Source organism: Rhincodon typus, chromosome 13, assembly GCF_021869965.1.
Source record: "Rhincodon typus isolate 14 chromosome 13, sRhiTyp1.1, whole genome shotgun sequence".
Taxonomy (NCBI): domain Eukaryota; kingdom Metazoa; phylum Chordata; class Chondrichthyes; order Orectolobiformes; family Rhincodontidae; genus Rhincodon; species Rhincodon typus.
Genome location: NC_063344.1, coordinates 62,229,665 through 62,249,316, shown reverse-complemented (window position 1 = coordinate 62,249,316; position 19,652 = coordinate 62,229,665). Strand labels below are relative to the sequence as shown.

Below are 19,652 nucleotides of genomic sequence, written 5' to 3'. Positions count from 1 at the left end.
TATCAAATGCATGAAGTGGCTTAGTTCCACACCATACTGGAGATGTATCAGGTTACTGTACTTAGATAACCTGGAAAGCATTTACAATAAAGACAATTACAAATAAAATAAACTTAATATGCATTTTCACTATGGAATATTCTCTTCATCTGACCCATCCTTAGCTATGATTAAATGCTAAATTCACAAACAATATTGTGATCCTGAGAGAAAGGAAAAGCCAATACTTCCCCTAACTGAAGTACACTCAATGCAATAATTCAATCTGTTGAGGGGTATTTCTATATAACTATTTTCCAATCCAAAAGGTCAACTAAGTAATTCCTAAATTTGCCTTACTAGTCCTTCCAATTCCTGCCCTTGGCCTGACATTGGCTCAGCTACATGTGTTCCATACATCGGATTATATCTATCCAGACTTACCATTCTAACCTCTAATCCTGTTGTTGATCAGACATTTATCCAGCTTTTTAACACCTGTGAATCAACACATCATTAGTGGCATATCTCACAAACCCATGATCCCAAGGAGAAATCTTTTCTTGTACATGTTCACGCTCCACACAAGCCTCCTTCATCGAATTATATTGGCAAAACCTCTTCCTTTCTCCCTCATGAATTTACCATGATTCCCCTTAAAGGCATCCGTGCAAAGTGACTTAACTACTCCATGCGGTATCAAATTCATATTTTAACTACTTTCTGTGTAAAGAGGTTCCACTTGAATTCCAAATTGAATTTTTACTGACTCTCTTAGATTTGGATTTCCCAACAAGTGGAAACATTTTAAAAGTTGTCTATTGACCTTTTATAATCTATTAGATCATCTCTCAGTTTTCTCATTTTGCTAGAATGTTGAAAGGACATAATTATCAGGAGAAACTGAAACAAACTTGTTCTCTCTGTTTGGTTTTTCATGATAATTGTGTCCTTTCATCACTTAGAAACCTGAAGCATGTCTCCTCCTTATAATGCCAGAATAACATAAAAGATGAGCAGAGCTAAAAACCAGTCATTTGGACACATCCAGCATTGACAATATTGTACACACAATCATACCCTTTGCAAAAGCCTTTATAACCCAAATTGATAATTGCAACACCAATTACTGCTAATGTCATTCTGGAATTTGCAATGATCAAGCTGGTGTCCTCAATTACTAGTTGAATCAGCAACATTATTTTACATCCATTAACATGGTAGTAATTGACAACACAATTGGTCGGCTGCGAGAGTTTCTTGAGAGCAAGAGCCTGTCAAACATTACCACCATATAAACATATTACTGTCAGTCTCATGTACATGCATCATGCCAATATCGTTGAATTAAGGAGCACAAGTAAATGTTTTTTAAAAAATCAGTGCATCGGCAGTACTTGTAACCAGTATTTTCAAGCAAGTGTTAATGTCATTTTAATGTTAATGTCAGCGTGTGTGATTTTTTCATAATGGGGTCTTGTTTCCAGTCTAAGCAGAGACTCATGTTGGTAGTTGTAGTTGGCTGGATAGCCTGCTAATGCATCACCCAAGTGACCATTTTAATTCCATGTCAGTGAATGGTGACTGGCTGTTTCAACACAATCCACATTCTAATCGGTTGTTACAAGTCTAAACTATTTTCTGGTTATAACAAGCCAATAAAGGTCTGCAACAGATGTTTGCCATAATTAGCGTTCTCTCACAATTTTCATGTTTGTGATTCAACAGAACCCTTCACAACTCTGGGTTCCACGTTAGGTTTATCTGGATATTAGTTGAGGGTTCAACAATCCTTTTTTTTAAGTTTCAAGAATGATTTAAAGTATTAGTGTAAGCTTAACACTCAGCTGCTGCTCATCTGTTAACTTGCACCTATATAGGTTAGCCCCTTGTAATAAACTCAAATTGTACCTTAGTCTGAAAGTGCAAAAGGTCTTTTCCTGCCAAATACTTGAGACCAATATATAGTTCACTAAAACAACTGCTCATCCTGCTCCACACCAACTCATTCACTTCATGCATGACAGTTATAAGTTTCAGTTTGTCGTGTACGGTCCAGTAATTATGGAAGCTGATTGTTGTTGTGAATGTTCATGTAATTATAGGAGGAAACCTGAACTGCATCCCTGGCTGGGGACCTTCTGCACAAATATGGCTTATTAAGTTGATCCAAAACATGCTTGTCAGGCATCAGTTACTAGGAACAACAAGTCTGTCAACTAGATAGCCAATACAACCTCACCTACACACAAATGTATGAATGGGCAGAGAAGTAGGTCATTACCCCCTCGAGTCTGCTTTGCCATTTAATAAGATCATGGACTGTCTGACTGTGGCCTCAATTATATTCAAGTGCCTACCCTGATACCCTTCGCCTTCTTTGTTAGTAAAGAATCTATCAACTTCTGCCTTAAAAATATTCAAGGACAACGTCTCTAATGGTCTCTGGGAAGAGAGTTCTGCAGACTCTCGACTATCAGAGAAAAAATCATAATTTCCCACTAAAATGGGAGGCCCTTGTATTTTTAAACTGTGTCACCAAGTATTTGTCTTTATCACAAGGAGATACATGCTATCATTACCCACCTTATCAAGTCCCCTAAGGATCTCATATTTTCACGGATATCATCTCTCATTGTTTCAAACTACAATGGATATAGGCCCAATATATCCAACATTTCCTTGTCCCAGGATTCAGTTGAGCAGCCACCCTGAACTGCTTCTAATACAATTATGTAAGAGCACCAAAACTGTATGCTATACATTTGGTGTGATCTCATCAATAACCAATACAACTGTCGCAAACCTTCCCTACATTTACATTACATTCCTCTTGCAACAAATGACAAACTCCATTTCTTTTCCTAATTCTTTCCAATTACTGTATCCATATACGAACTTTTAATGATGCATGTGCCAGAATACCTGAATCTTCCTTACATCAGAGGTCTGCCAGTTTTCCCGCTTAAATAATATGTCTTTTTAATTCTTCTTGCTAAAGTGGATACTTTCACATTTTATGATGCTATACTCTGCCAAATTGTTGCCAACTCACTTAACCAATCTGTGTCCCACACAAGATCATTATGTTGTCCCTACAGCTTACTTTCCTACCTATCTTTGTGTAATCAGCAAATTTAGCAACAAGATATATTTGGTCCTGTCATCCAAGTTAGTTATATAAGTTGTCAGGAGTTGATGCTCCAGCAGTGATCTCCGTACACTTCACTCGCTTATATCTTGCCAACCTGGTAGTGATCCATTTATGCCTACTCTCCATTTCCTGTTAGCTAACCAATCCTCTGCCCATGTTAGTATGTCATCCCCTACAACACAAGCTCTTATTTTGTCTTGTGTAACAGTAACATTGCCATACTAATAGCTTCATTTGTTTAAATGGTTTTGGACTCAATTTTAAACCTCCCACTGTTCGAAATCTGAATCTTACTTCCTCAGCATCAACAGTTTTACACCAACACTAACAAGAAATAATTAAGAACATGCGGTTTACTGCAGGATTAAAACACTGTACTATTTTATTGTGTGAAGTAGAAACAGCATCAAACAAAGTTATATCACAATGCAGTTTGCTTCACACCAGCTGAGACTATGCTATGCACTGTGAGATATTGTACTATGATTCTCTTTACTAGCTCACTCACAAGAGCTCTATGTTTACTATACCATGTTTCCATTCACTCATTCATAAAACCGCATTTTTCTAGTACATTTTACTCTTACAAGATAAACTAAACATCCCTCCCTACCCATTACTGTTTCTTTACACCTTTCAATTCTTATCGACCCCAAACTGCAAGCAGCATTCAGACCTCTTTCTGTATCAAAGGCTACCCCTGAATAAGTGTTAATACCGTTACCTGCTCGGAACAATGCCATCCCCACTATCGTGTCTCCATAACTTACTCAAAACTATGGAAAGATTATAATATTAATTAGCCCTTAGCAACCGTCTCTCAGGACCTGAGTAGGTTGCAGGACAACAAACAGTTTCCTCCACTGGCATGTCCCTACAGTCTGCTGCTCTTTATCTCTCTGAAATTTCCTTATACACTATCCCATTTCTATAACACTGTATTACTATTTCTAACTTTTATTTAGGACTACCATCTTGTACTAACGTATGGATTTATACTTTTTAAATACACATTAAATAGGGCCACTTAATGAGTAAGAGCTGTCAAAACCAGCAATAGTAAATGAAATCTCACAACTCAGCTGCGGGAGAACAGTTTAATATCCTGTATACTATTATTCTGAACACGTATAGTTTCTCACTTATTTAGAGCATATAGGTGTAATATTTTTACTGACATTACTAACTTTAAAGACAAAAGGACCTACACTTCTTAATTATGCAAACTCAGACTGGACAGACTTTCTAATCCCACCAGGAGTAACAGGCAGTATTTAGCAAGGGCATAAACCATCTCCTGTTTCCCCAGGACAGATGTCAGGCAAACTTGCGTACAATAGATACAACTATGTGACACCATAATGCTAACATTTTAATGTATGTAAAAACTGTATAAAACAGGCTACAGTAAAACTGTATTTTAGGTTCCATCACCACTTCGAAATGTGCTACTGCAGATGGCTCAATAAAGAGGCTATTTTCACCAATCACTGACCTCGGTCGTTATTGAACACAACCCCACAGCACACTCTGGTATAATACTGTCAATGTCTCAGCCCTTGTAACGGTGGACTGATCCATTTAAGCTGCAGTTGTGGTGCTTTCAAATTCAGTATAATATCTGGCAGTTAACACGCACTATACAGTCTTTGGTACTGAATTGATCATCTCTTTTACGCCCTTACAAACATTAAACCCAGTCAACTTACTGATTCAGTTGTACTAAATACTAAAATGTAGCCTCCACTGGACTCAGTTACTTTTTTATTATTGTAAATATAAAAAAGGCTTCTCTAAATAAATTATCAGAGTTTTGTTTTCTAAATAGTACAACTTTTTTTTAATATTCTGACTGCTGTTCAGTATACAATATGTCTCAGATAAATATATAAAGATATTTGAGAAATCAGTACAGTCAGAAAACAGAAAAGCACTAGAGATGCTCGACAGATCAGTGAAGTATCTTTCAGATGTTGATGTTATGACTGGGATCAAACAACAACAATTTTCACTTGTAGAGAGTCATTAAAGTAGTATAAGGTCCCAAGATGGTTCACAGGAGACTAACCAAACAAATTTAATGCCAAGTCACATAAAGAGGTAGGGGGTATTAAAATGGGTGGCAATCAAAGAGGTAGGTATTAAGAAATGTCTTAAATAGAAGAGACAGAGACAGAAGGTCCAGAGAAAGAGCTTGAGACCTTGGCATCTGAAGGCACAGCCACCCATCAGAAATGAAACACCTTTGCAGGACCCTGCTCTCTTGGCCTGTTGTTTTACAAGTTCCAAGAAAGGTCCCATCAGCGGGTAACCTTAACAATTTCAGCAATTTTCAGTTTCATTTCTGACAATCCAGCACTTTTTTAAAAACTTCTTCTGCATCTCCAACAAAACCCCAATGTCTACCTCAGGAAAGTTGCCACTGCAGTTTGCATGTCCCGTAGCATGCAAAGCATTGGCTCGTAAATTCCTGACGGTCCTTGCAGCTGAAGCCAGTTTCCCAGCTTGCTCACACACTCTAGCACCTCATTGTTGGTGATGCCAGTGGCTAAGCTCGATGACGTTCCGTCAACCCCACGCTCTTGCACTTTGGCCTCCAGGCGAGGCCTCTTAGATGTCACACAACTGTCCTCAGATTTGGGCTGCAGGCCAGACAGCACCTCCTGTTTTGCTGGGAGCAATTGGGGACAGGAATTAGCCGAACCCAGATCGCCCCCAGGAAATCCGGGACCCAGGCAGATTGCATGCTTTTTCAACTGGTCTCCATGGTGTGGGTCAGCGCAGGGGGTCTGCTCCATGTTTCCATATGCCCGATATAGCATTTGGATTGCATCGAGCAAGGTCACATTATGGCCAATATCGGTGACTCTGGCCTCGACCTCAGGTTTGTCAGGAGTCTGTCCACATGCCACAGAGCTTTCACAGTCATGCTGCTCGTTGGAGTCCTTCTTAAAGACAATGTTGTTCCGTGCCTTCCATCGCGACAGCCACCCGTCAGTTGGCTCAAAGTCATCATGACGCAGCTCCTCCGCAAACTCCTTTGCTTTTGTCTTTAGCATGGGGCCGGAGATGCGGACTCCTTCAGCTACAGCATGCTGGAACCACAAGAGAAGAGCGTCTTCCACCTCAATGTCCTTCCCTTTCCTCTTCCTCTTGCGGTTGGGATTGGCATTCTGTCGCCATTCTTCCAGGATCCTCTCCCTGTTCTGGCTGATGCGTCCCACCTGGCTCTTGGAGATGTTGAACATCTTGGCCACCGAGGCATAGGAAGCTTTCGGGCCTTGCAAAGCTGCGACAACCTTCACCTTCTCAGCAAGCGGCAGGTCCGTGCGCTTGTGATTCGTGGGTATCACAGGCAAGCTTCCTATTCCTCCCAGGACAATAAATGGTCTGCCACAAAAAGAAACAGCAGTGAGATTTTGTACAATGAAAAAGTACCTGAATAATGACAAAACATTACGGAATAAATTACACAGACAAGAATGGATATTTGGATACACTGCAAAAAGCAGTCGAGGAAAACTAACGGCGAGGAGGTGGTATAATGGTAATGACACCAGACTGGTAATCCAGAAACCCAGGCTAATGTGTTCTGAGAACATGGATTCAAATCTCACCATGACAAATGGTGAAATTTAAATTCAATAAAATCTGGAATTCAAAATTGGTCTAGTGGCGACCATTGTTGAAGGGTATAAAAATCCCATTTCATTCACTGATAAAGAAAATCTGCCATCCTTACCGTATACGTGACTCTAGACCCACAGCAATGTGCCTGGCTCTTAACTGCCCTCTCGGGCAACAAATACCAGCCTTGCCAGCGATGTCCACATGACATCCAAGAATGAAAAGGAATAATTCCGACCTGGAGATTTCCTGTCTCACCAGTCACTTACTGATTCAGACTCTAGTTTCCCAAGCTGCCGTGTTATAATGTACTGGCTTCAGCAAGGAATCAACGGACTAGAAATGAAAACAGAAAATTGCTGAAAATGCCTAACAGGTCAGGGAGAGAGAGAAATAGGGTTAATCTTTGAAGTCATGGCCTTTCCTGATGACCTGCTGAGTATTTTCAGAAATTTTCATGTTTTCACTTCAGTTTTGGAGCATCTGCTGTATTCTGCTTTTCATTCAATGGATCAGGTTACCCATCAGTAATTCAGCCCAAATGGAACAGGAGGCTACAATTTTCTCCAATGTGTATCAGAAGCCAAACTGGCAAGGCTCACAAAGCAGGTAATAACAAACAAAATGAGAACAGATAAGGTAAAACAGGAAGCCTTGATTAGCTGGCACAGAAGTATTTTAAAGGATGAAAGGAATTGCGGAGTTCAATGTTTTCTGAGATCCTGGGAATGAATAAGTAAGAGTAGGTATCAGGATTAATTCTATAACCATTGTGAAAATTATATCCAGAAACAGAGCACTGAACGGTGTTCCACTTGAGCGCACACAAAGTAAATAACAAGGAAACGGAAATAAAAACAAAGTGGTGAGAAAACCCAGAAGGACTGGAGCGAGCATCTACAGTAGTTTGTTTTTAATAAGGAAAGGAAGGTGTATGCCTGTAATATTTCACTCTTCAAATAGATATAAACCTGAGTAAACACTGCCTCCAATATCATCCATCACCAATTAGCTTTTCGGAATAAAATGGTTGGAATACTAAGCTGAATCCTGGGCAGTGAGAATCAGACAGAAGCAAGATCACATGAAGCAGCTGATTTCAATCAAAAATGAACAAAGAATTCAAGTCCAAAGGAGATTTGAACATCATTGCATTGATCAGGGATAAGAAGGAATGGAACAAAGGAACAGGAGGTTGGAAGCTACAGTTGAGGGAGGAATAACTTAAACCGAGTTCACAGAATGTCAGTGTAGAAACAGGCATTCGGCCTAACAGGTGAAGATGATTCATACCATCTTCATCTCACTGTATAGGTGACGAGATTCCTTCATCTTGTATTCTCTTCAGGAATGCAGGAGCAATTTTAGAAGATCAGAGATTAGGGCTCAAACCTTAAAGAGACACGGACTTTGTAGAGTTAAAAGCTGTCAAGCTGAAAGGATTTGTTTTATTCTACAAAAGAAGAGAGTGAGCTCTATACTTTAGCAACAGAACAGATTGTGAGGCCAACAGAGAGGACATATTGAGAATTAAGGATACTGCTTCAAAGGGAAGGGGAACTGTGGGCTTGTGACAGACGTTGAAAGACTTCGTCTTTGAAATATGGGAAGGAACAAAATTATGAAGCGATTGACTAATTAAAATATAGTATGTCAGGCATCAGACTGAATGGAATGAAAGATACAAATTTTCAGCTATTATTTACCTTCACTTTTTACATGAAAACAGCAAAGCAAGTGCAATTGAATTGTAGCATTTACCTGGAATCCTTTTCATTCTCTGTATTCAGTCTGTTGGTGCCCTGTGTTTTCTCACTCAACCATCGTGTGATTAGCTCATGGTTCTCAACGGCCATCTTCTGCAGTCGTTCTTCAAGGGTGCTGAAGGTGATGTGGAGAGCGTTGTATTCATTCTTCAGTGTGTGATTGGCTCGCTCCAAGTCCTGCAGGTTAGTCCGCAGCTCCTGACACTCCACCTCCAGCCTCTTTATTCGTTTGTGGTACTCCACCATTCTGAAACCCATCAGGATGCAAAGTGCAGGTTTACTTGGGTAATTTACAGAGATTGCACAAATGGATATGTCTCACATTTACATTGGGTGAGGGGAAGGGCTATGAAAATGGGGTAAGGGTACAGAATATCTCTGAGAGTGCGAGTGGATTTATCTGTGATGGTCCTTACTACCCTAGAGCTCACAATCACAAAATTGCACCTCATGGCCCCACATGGGGTCCTGACCTCCACCTTGGGAAGACCAGGCTTAAAACAGTTTATTAAGATGTCCTATTTCAGAGGTATAGGGAAATACAGATAAACTCTAATAATAAGATTCACCCGTTTGAATGTAAGACTACAGGAGGTTAAAGACAGAGTTATCTCATTTGATGTGAAGCTACGTTTCCAGCACATTCTGTGTATTCCAACTTTCCTGTAGCCCCTTAATACCTGAGCATCTAAATCTCATTTACAAATTCCAATTTGTCAATGCTGGGCTGAGCAATTCTGACTGAATATAGAAAAAATCAGAAACATTCCAATGTGTGTAAAACATTCATCAAAAAAAAGGAAAGATTCATTATCATTTCCATGAGTAAACAACATGGATAGCTCACTGGCAATAGTAACTGCTCACTTTCTAAGGCTCACATTTATTTAACTTGCCATTTACACAATAGTTTTCAACATAACATTGAGGAAAGAGAGATGACACAGCACATATTCACTAGGAAGCAGCCTTATTTCAGGAAAGGCAAATAAAAAGATTGAAAAATTAAGCCGGCTTTAGTTAGAGCTTTAGGGATTTGAAAAAAGTTGTTTGTGTTGTTTATGGACACTTAAAATGATGAAGGGAAAGGACAGAAGCAGACAGCTTCAAGCAATTGAAGGATTTCAAATGAAGGAACATAGTTGTAAGATTAAATGCGAAAGATTCAGAGAAGAGTTGAGGACACTATATTTTTTTAAAAAGAATTGAGGATTGCATGATTGCACAATGGGAGATATGATATTCTTTTTCGGTTCAATGCAAATGTCCATTCAATTGCAGGCAGATGGGCATCTCAACAATCCTCTCTTCAAATCTAAAATGAGTCAGACTCTAAATTGCACACTAACTTACTTTGTCTCGTTGGTCAAGATTTCTCTATCTTTTTGCTGTAGTCTGCTATTGAGTTCGATCATGCTTTGTGTGAGCTGGGCAAGAGAGAAAGGAGAAAAAAAATCACAAAACCTCACACAGTACAAAACCAAGGCTTCCAAATAAATCCAATCAATCAATTATATTTAACTCCTTAGATACATTTACTGATATAAATGAAGCAACGAATCAAGGATGTTGGATGGGGGGGATAATGTCCACTTAAATGGTGAATATTTGAATCTAAAACTGTCAATATTAGGAAGAGTTATAAGGCATAACCTGACAAATGATTTCGTCTGGCAACAGAAACAGTAATATGGAGAAACAAACTTAGTGTAATTGAAAAAAACATTATGGTTATTATTTAGTTGAAATGCAAATTGAGGCCACAACCTGTTGTTGAAACACTGTTCCACTCTTTTGAAGTGGAATTAAGTAGTTGTACCAAAAAGAGGAACATTAAAGGATTCAGGCAGCAATCAATGCAGTGGGATAACACGGCTCAAGTGCAGTCAAACACCAGAGGAGACTTGATGCGCTAAGTGAGCTATCTCTGTACTGTAATATTATGTTTCTACGATGGGCTGTTTCTGTGCCCAAACTTCCTGTGATGAAGACATAGAAGTGTACGGCACAGGCTTCCCTCCACCATTCTCTCAGTAAAGGCACACTTATGTTGCTGGCCCAAGGCAGTTGCCACCATAAATAAATGTCACAATCAGCATTCCATCTTTTTCAATGCGTGACAGCAGGCGAGGCTACTTGGTCCACTTTAGCAAAGGAAATCTATCATCCTGACTTGGTCTGGTCTGCTGGTGACTTCAGATCCACAGCAATGTAAATGACTCAACTGTTCTCTGCACCTGATCAAAGGGTAGTTAGGGAAAAGACAATAAATGTTGGCTTTGCTGGTCATGCACACAGCCCATTAACAAATTTTTTTTGTTTTAAATATGCTGACTGTTTAGATTTCAAGTAAACTCCATAGTCTGGTACATTGGTTTCTTACATATTGTACCGACAAAGATCCAGATATTTGCCATTGCTGTAGTTAGGTCTCTGACATAAAATTCCTCAATGGAAGCTAAAATTCAACATGCTGCAACACAACGAGGGTCTCTGAAGATAAAATCTCATAACACAGGAGATTAGCTTTCAATCCGTCATGCCCATGTTGGCTCTTTGTAAAAAGCTACGCAATTAATCCTTTCCACCATTCTTTCCTCATTATCCTGATCCTTTATCTTTTCAATTCCATTTTTAATGTTATCTGTTTCCTCCATTCTTTCAGACAGCTCATCATAAGCTGCAGCACAATAAAAATTCTCACCTCCCCTCTATCAATTATACTAAATCTGCTTCCTCTGAGTACCGATGCTCCTACCAAATTTTCTAGATTTATTCTATCAAAACTCTTTACAAATTTTAACACCTCTATTAAAATTTCACTTTAACATCCATGTTCTAGGGACAATAATTTCAGTTTTTCCGGTCTCAATCCCTTATCACTAGTACCATTCTGTTAAACCTTTGTACCTTCTCGAAGGCCATGAAAGCCTTCCTGAAGCGTGTTGCCGACAAGTGGACAACGCTCCAGCAGAGGCTAAACCAGCAATCAATAAAGGTTTAATGTAACTTTTTCCTAAAACATCAACGTAGAATTAAATATTCTTGAACATTATATGAACACAGTTACCTAATACCCACTCTCCCTCCCAGTGTCATGGTCCTCAACATTTTAAAACTTTGTGTAGGATGACTCCTACCTCATTGTCATGAATACCACTCGAGACTTGACCTCACCTTGGGAGTGCCCTAAATTTGCCTTTCAGTGTCATCACACATCAAGTAAACACTGTGGTCGTAGAAACTCGTTATAAATGGGAATTTGCACGTTGATGTCAATATCAGAAGCAGAAGAACTGGAGGGTTCTTCTGTCGGTTCTCTCGAATGTAGACAGAGATGATTCCTGAACCAGGCACAGCAATGATCATAACAGGCACTGAAATTAACTTCACTGGCCTAAGATAAGGGAGGGATGTTCCACTGACAAACAACTGTCAAATTACAGAACATCAGAGGCAGATGGAGAACACAATTAAAGCTGCAGGAATAAGGAGTCTAGGTCTACACAACTTTGGTCATGACCTTCCAATCTACTGAAGAAAAGATTCAGCTATTCAATTGGGCCAAACAGCCAAACAACACAGTCAAGGGCTACTGCAAAGAACCCTGACCATTGGCATTGATACCTACATCTCCACGATTTTTGTGGAACTCCATCAATTCATCCTGTTGCTGGATCCAGGTCTGGGTGCCTTTTTGCAGCAACATTTCATTCTGCGTCCTTTGCAGGGCTGGTCTAACATGTGGAAGGGATAAAAATGCATGCGTTAGTGGTCAGAATTAAGGCTTTTTGTAATCAAGAACGGGTCTCAACTGCACCATGCTTACAAACTAGCAAAGGGAGACTTACTATAACTCTTTATGCTACAAGACAGAATGGTTGGCAGGTTTACTGATTGGCCAGGACTTCGCCACAAAGAAAGCAATGGGGAACTACAATCTCCCATGAAAATCAAAACGGTTGTGAATGTTTGAAATTTGGCATTCTTCCATTTGTGCTGGTGCTAGATACAATTCTATTTTGCCAGCATTTACTCTGACTTCTTCCAAGTAATTTCTCTCAAGCCTTGTAAACCTGCTACCAGTCACCCTGCTTTAAGTTCTCAGCCAACAGCATTGGGAAATGATAAGCAAACTTCCTTTCTGATGGTCAAAGCAACACAACTGAGATCAGCAACTTGTGGGGGCATTTGCTCACAAAGCAACAACTGCATCTCCAGTATATTTCTTTCTGGTGTTTCTGAAGCAGCTTCATACATTCCGGTTTCATAAAAGATGCTATGAAAATAGAAGTTACTGTCTTCATCCCATTCTTCAAACAGACCCTTCAGTCCAACCAGTCCATGCCACCCATAATCCCAAACTAAACTAGTCCCACCTGCCTGCTCCTGGACCATATCCCTCCAAACCTTTTCTATTCATGTACTTATCCAAATGTCTTTTAAACATTGTAATTGTACGCACACACACCACTTCCTCAGGAAGTTCATTCCACACACGAACCACCCTCTGTGTAAAAATTTTGCCCCCATGTCTTTGTTCAATCTCTCTCCTCGCACCTTAAAAATGTGCCCCCTAATATTGAAATCCCCTATCCTCGGGAAAGGACAACTACCATTAACTCAATCTGTGCTCCTTATTATTTTATCAACTTCTATAAGGTCGCCTCTCATACGCTCCAGTGAAAAAAGACCCACCCTATCCAGCCTTTCCTTATAACTCAAACCTTCCATACCTGGCAACATCCTGGTAAATCTCTTTAGAACCTTCACCAGCTTAATAATATCCTTCCTATAACTGGGCGACCAGAACTGGACACAGTATTCAAGAAGAGGCCTCACCATTGACCTGTACAATCCCAATGACTTCCCAACTCCTACACTGAGAGGACTAAGCAATGAAGGCAAGCACGCCAAACACTTTTTTAACCACCTTGTCTATATGTGATGCAAGGTTTCCTCCCATAGTCCAAAGATGTGCAGGTTAGGTGGATTAGCTATGCTAAATTGCCCATAGCATATAGGGTGGGAAATGCAGGGATAGGATAGGCTAGGGGCTGGGTCTGGGTGGGATGCTCTTCAGAGGGTCAGTGCGGACATGATGGGCAGAAATGAAGAGTCCCGACCTGAAATGTCAACTTTCCTGCTCCTCTAACAATTTATAAAACTCTTTTAACATAAACTGTCTCAACATTTTTAGATTTCAGCCACTTACAATCTATATCAAGGATCTAGATGAGGGGCCCAGTGTAATGTGGTCAAATTTTCTAACGAAACAAAGTTAAGTGGAAAGGTAAGCTGTGAGGAGGGCACAAAAAGACTGCCAAAGAATATAGACAGATTAAGGAAGTGAACAAAAATGTGAAATATGGAATATAATAAAGTATGAAATTATGCACTTACAACGTATCTTGATAAAACAATATCTAGAGGACTGTCCACAATTTTGGTCTGCCAACCTTATCCAAGAGGGAGTCCATTAGACGCTCAATGGACTTTTCCTCGCAATGAGGCATTTGTCCCAGGAGGGGAAATTGAATAAGTTAGATTTGTGTTCCCTAGAATTTAGGGAACAAGAAGTGATCACAGTGAGATATATAACATTTAGAGTAAATGCCCCTGGTTGGACAGTCTAGAGTTTGATGTCAAAAAATGGGCTTGACATTTTCTGTTGAAGAATGTGGAGGAATTTGTTCACTGAGAAGTTTGAGAATCTTTGAAATTCTCAGCTCCAGAAAATGTTCAGTGATTGAGTGCATTCGAGAGAGAGATCAAATGGATTTTTGGGATACTAAGGAATATATGGACAGGGCAAGAAGGTAGAATTGAGGTAGAAAATTAGCCACAATCTTGCTAAATGGCCGAGCTGGCTAGAATGGCCACATAGCCCATACATGGCTCAGGAGCGTAATCAAATAAAACTTGACATCAAAAAAAGGTACTGTTAGAATGTAGGGCCAAACTCCTGCTCAAGGTGATATGTTTTAGGGAATGCTTTAGGAGGAGTGAGAGAGACAGAGAGAGGAGGGAGTTTAGGTATTGTATTCCAGAACTCAGGGTCTAGACAGTTGAAGGCACAGCTGCCTCTGATGGTTCAGAAGAAATCAGGGATGTGCACAAGGACAGAATTGGAAGAATGCAGAATTCTAGGACACGATCACAAAGAAAGGAGGACTAAAGTTTGTGACAATTTGAATACAATGATAAGAAATTTAAAATCCAGTCAGGGACAGGTTACTATTAAAGCTGCCGCGTCAGAAATACAAGAGGAACAACTCCCAAAAACATAAACTCGGAAGTGTATGAATGCTCCCCTGCCTATGGGGTTGATTAAGTGGGGCTATTCATAGATCATTGATTAAAACTTTAGATTTTTACCATCCTTCCTGAAGATCCATGGTACAAATGCATCTGGTATTGAAAACTAGAGCTTGGACACTCCTGATATACCTGGTAGTCTGCTGGTCACATTTTTCACCCTGAAGTTTGTCAGTCAGAGCTGCCTGCAGGTCGCATTTGTCCATCAGCTTACTGTCTGCAATAAACATAAAACACAAGCAAAACAACATTAGTATGATTCCCACTGCTCTCAAGAACATTTAAACTGCTTGCCTACCACCACTGGCTTACTGAGTCAAATCAGTGTCCCAAGCAACACTGCATTAAACAGTTCAGTAGCTTATATTTGATGTTTGTTGTAGAGAACTCACTGCACAGACTCCAGCATATTTAGTTAGATTAGCTATTATTGTCACTTGTACCCGGGTGCAGGAAAACTGTAAAAAGTGCAAACATGTTTCAACATATTCTATCATGACCAGCAGCCCAGGAAAATGACAGATGCCATCTCAAAGGGCTACAGCTACTGCCTAAAACAGAGAGAACATAAGATGTTAAGTTAGTCTGTACTCAGCTTTTAGGCCATACATAGATCAAGTGTTAGAAATTCAGCATTTATCCTCAATGCATCTAAACTATTGAGGAGTGAGGTCAGGATGAATGGCAGGGAATGGCTCCCTATCATTATCCATTGATGCTCCTAAAAGTTGATGGGAAACAGCATGATCAGGCTCAACTGTGATGCTCCATAGGATTGAACAAGCTGTTGACATATACATAACTGGCAGGATCAATGATAAATAACAGATGTTTGGGCACGGTTGAAGAGGTTTGTGGCATTGTAAGATTCACCCCTCACCAAACCCATCAAGATGCAGATCAGTAGCTTCAGCAGAAACATAATGGGGATGAGTGAAAGAATCAGTTCAGGTCTTCCAAGGACTATCACCTATCTGGCCTGGTATATGCCTGACTCCAGAACCACTCAACGACATTAGATCATGACGTAAAAATTATTCTACGCTAAAGAAGGTAGCCAATGAGTGTTACCTTTCTAATGTAGCTCAACTTCTGAGAACTAATAAATTACACTCAGTTCAGCTCCTAAATTAAAACTACCTGTCACTACTCTCTAAGTCCAAAAGGCTACACCAGTCAAACACAAGCCTGACCACTCAGACTCTGGAAATTATTGTGGCATCCTACTCTCATCTACTGCTGGAGCGATTGATTGTTTCTGAACTGAACTATGGTAGATAATGCTCTTACTTAGATCCAAAAAGAAATTGCTATTTGATTGGTATTACAGGAAAATTTCAAGAGAAACATGAAGAACAGATACTAGCAGGTCTGGCAGCAGCTGATTTATGGGAAATAGAGCTACATTCCAAGTCCAATATGACTCTTTGTTTGGGTCTGGTTCCAACCAAGAGTCATATTGATATAAAACATTAACTCTGTGTCATATTTCACAGATGCTGTAGAACTGCTAAGTTTCTCCACCACTTTCTGTTAATATTTCAGATCTCTCAATGTCCACAGAAGTGACCTGGCACTGCCTGTAGACTGAGGCTGGTGCAAGAGGTGAAAGATCAGGTAGATGGAATAATCAGTTCAGATCTTACAGGTCTGTCAGTCCACCAGTTACAGTGTAAAGAGTTTATCATGTTATTTAATGTCTCCATAATGGCACAGATTTCAAGGACCTGATGCTTTCTTCATCACCAACAGGTTCATTGAGGGTGATGTTCTGGTAACCAACTTGTTTTGGTCTGCTGTATTTCAGGAAGCCATGACACCTAGTAGACACCTAGAGCCTGTTATCCAGCTTTTCAAGCTACTAGTAGCAATGAGAATTAAACAAGCCATCATTCACAAAGTCCTTTTCACTGGTGAACCACACAACAGAAGGCTTTCATACTATAACACATTGATGATTTGGCTTAATTTGCAAAACAGCTGGAAGAACATAGGGACAATTTTCTAACCAGCACCTTATACCCAATAAATCTGTTCAGGGAAGACAGCTACATTTGACCCAACAATTGACCCCAATATTAATCTTCAGCCTCTTCAGTGACTGAGCAAGTCTGGTTCAGCTTTTATTTGTCTGATAATTTACAAGTGAAAGTAGTCTGAAAACGATAGGGTTACACAAGTGGTCAAACTCTTATTCAAACTGCTCAGACATTCTATGACCCATATTTAGGGCAGATGGGGCCTAAACCCAGACTTTCTAGGCTAGAGGTAATGGCACTACTGCTGCACCACAAGACCCTCACTTAGCAGAATTAATATGGCACTCAGATCACCTTTTCTAGACATCTGAGGAAACTGGTCAATTTGTGGATGTCACTTTGGAAGTTTAGCAATAATCGTGAAATTTGCACATGTCGCTTTGAAAGTTTAATAATAATTTTAGAATCCCACATCTCCAGCACAAGGCACACAAGGCAAACAAAGAAGACCTAGAATGATCAAACCCCAGTGCCTAAATGGAAGGTTGAAATGATTGCTAGGGAATGGGAATATGCTCGAGACGTTTGACCGCACACTGTCAAAGGGAGGATCTCAGTGAACAGGAAGAGTTGAGATGCGGTGGGGAGTGTCAAAATCCACGGCTGCTCCGACCCCCATGAGGATGGCAGCAGCGGGCTCTGCCCCCAGCACCATGGACAGAGTCCACACGGTTCAGGGCGGGCACCCACCATGGACAAAGATCTGGAAATTTCAGGACAGACTCCTGCCGACCAAGAGCTGGAGTCACGGCTCATCTTTAGGAAGTGGATGTGATTTCCACGCGAATCAGATGAGGGGTTTGTGCAGGGCTGGAGGGAGGCGATGTTAAGGAGGTGGAACTGGGCTGATGTGGGGGACGGGGAAAGTTCAGCTCAGGGTCAGACAGGAGTGTCCGGGATTTCGGCCTGAGCAGGAAGGGAGGGTAAGAGTGCGACAGGCGGCCTGTCAGCCCAGCCTGACCCCGGTACCTACAGCCCCCGAGCAACGCTCCAAGAGACTGGCGCTCCAGCCGCTCCCGCTCCGCCATCTTCCCCGGGGTCCTTCCATACACAGCGGCGCCGAGCTTCCCAACAGTCTGACTGCTAGGCATCACGGCAAGAATCCCACAAAAGCTAGGGACTGCAGCCCCCGAATTGAGATTGAAAGGCTTAAGAGTTTCTTCCGTTGTCGCATTTTAAAATACTCGGACTTCGAGCAGGCAGCAGGTTGGACAGCCATATAGGCCGCTTGGCGCCATCTTTGATACAGGCACTGGGCGTGGCTACCACGTGCCAGTCTCTCTGTTATTCTCAACCTGAATTGACTTTGACCGTAAGATTTTAATGTAATTAAAAGTGAAAGTGCTGCAGAAACTCAGCAGGTCTGGAAGCATCTGCGGAGAGAAACACAGTGAACTTAGCAAGTCCGATATTACGTATTCCAGCACCACATTTTCCGCTTGGGGGACCCTGCAACCTTCTGGACTCAATGGCAAGTTCAATAATTTTAGAGATAGTAGGAACTGCAGATGCTGGAGAACTCTACACCTTGTTATCTCAATAATTTTAGGGTTTGAGCTCTTCCATGTCCTTACCCCAACCCCCACACACCAGGCCTTGTTATCACATGGTCTGCCATTACACGCAACCCATTGATAGCCACTAACAGTCCCCATTACCAGCTATTCAACCTCCTAGTCAGATTGTTATCAACTCCTTTGTCTATCCAACTATTCATCTCTCTCTTTGGTCATATTCCCACCAATTGTTTACTCCTTAACCCACCCCCACCCTATCTTCTGCATATAAACCGACATTTTCCTAGCTACCATCAGTTCTGAGGAAGGGTCACCGAACCCAAAATGTTAACTCTAATTTTTCTTCACATATGCTGCCAGACCTGCTTAGCTTTTCTAGAAATTTTTGTTTTTGTTTCTGATTTACAGCAGTTCTTTTGGTTTTTATGATATATTCCAAATCTGTGACCTCCACCACCTAGAAGGATGAGGGCAGCAGATGCATGAAAAGACTATTGTATCTGCAAGACCCCCTCCAAGCCACAGATCATCCCGACCTGGAACTAAATCACTTTTCCTTCACTGTTGCGAAGTCAAAATCCTGGAACTCTCTAACAACATCTGGGCTGTGTTCCTGTTTATTTTCTTCCTGGCTGGGTGAGCTTCTGAGGTTTGTGTGCAACAGTGACTTCCAGAACCAGATGCCAATGGTGCAAACATTGTTGGCATACTGATTGCCATGAGCAGACCTACAGACTTTACCATACTGACTGTCCAAGAAAGGAGCTCACCAGTACCTTCTCAAGAGAAATTAATTGGGAATAAGCAGTGACAGCACACACATCCTGTGAATGAATTCAAGAAAGCTTATCTTCTTTCTAAAACTGATCATGTATTCCTATCCATCTAATGTTTAGACCCTTTCAAAATAAGAGCTAAGCCATTTAGAACATGAAGTAAGGAGTGTAAAAACGACCTCCTCGGAGGCGGAGGGGTTTGTTTAAGCGAATCAAGCGGTTTATTACAAGCAGTTACGGGTAAGTGCAGGGAGAGCAGTTTTAGGTAGACACGCAAGAATACCAAACTCACTCTGATTCATGGGCACAAATTACAGCTTTTTAGACACTGAAACAAACAACTTGTCTAGCAATCATCAGCAGTTTATCTCCATCCCTGTTTCTAGTATGGTCACTTCCTAGGGCACATCATGTGCTGTCATTTTGGTTTGATAATTTAGTCAGCTACCTATGTTGTCAGCTATTCTGTCCAATAG

General features: G+C 40.8%; 2 protein-coding genes across 3 annotated transcripts in view; both read right to left on the bottom strand.

Annotated features, from left to right (window-relative positions):
• The window catches only part of LOC109914974 (autophagy-related protein 16-1-like), a 43,560-nt gene extending 43,082 nt beyond the window's left edge, over positions 1 to 478 (bottom strand). The window contains exon 1 of the mRNA XM_048604179.1: positions 424 to 478. The gene's annotated coding sequence lies outside the window, so the exon portion shown is untranslated. The remainder of the gene's footprint in view (positions 1 to 423) is intronic.
• Positions 479 to 4,135: 3,657 nt separating this feature from the next.
• LOC109914975 lies at positions 4,136 to 18,012 on the bottom strand. Of its 2 annotated transcripts, XM_020514583.2 has the most exons (6): positions 17,857 to 18,012; positions 14,977 to 15,061; positions 12,158 to 12,263; positions 9,880 to 9,953; positions 8,522 to 8,773; positions 4,136 to 6,523 (listed from the first exon to the last, which is right to left on the bottom strand). In XM_020514583.2, the coding sequence occupies exons 1-6, from the start codon at positions 17,972 to 17,974 to the stop codon at positions 5,536 to 5,538; spliced, it is 1,623 nt and encodes a 540-aa protein (XP_020370172.2). In that variant the 5' UTR covers positions 17,975 to 18,012; the 3' UTR covers positions 4,136 to 5,535. The 2 variants fall into 2 exon arrangements, with proteins under 2 accessions (XP_020370172.2, XP_048460137.1); XM_048604180.1 differs by lacking the exon at positions 17,857 to 18,012 and having other exon boundaries at positions 14,905 to 15,008.
• Positions 18,013 to 19,652: the final 1,640 nt, after the last annotated feature.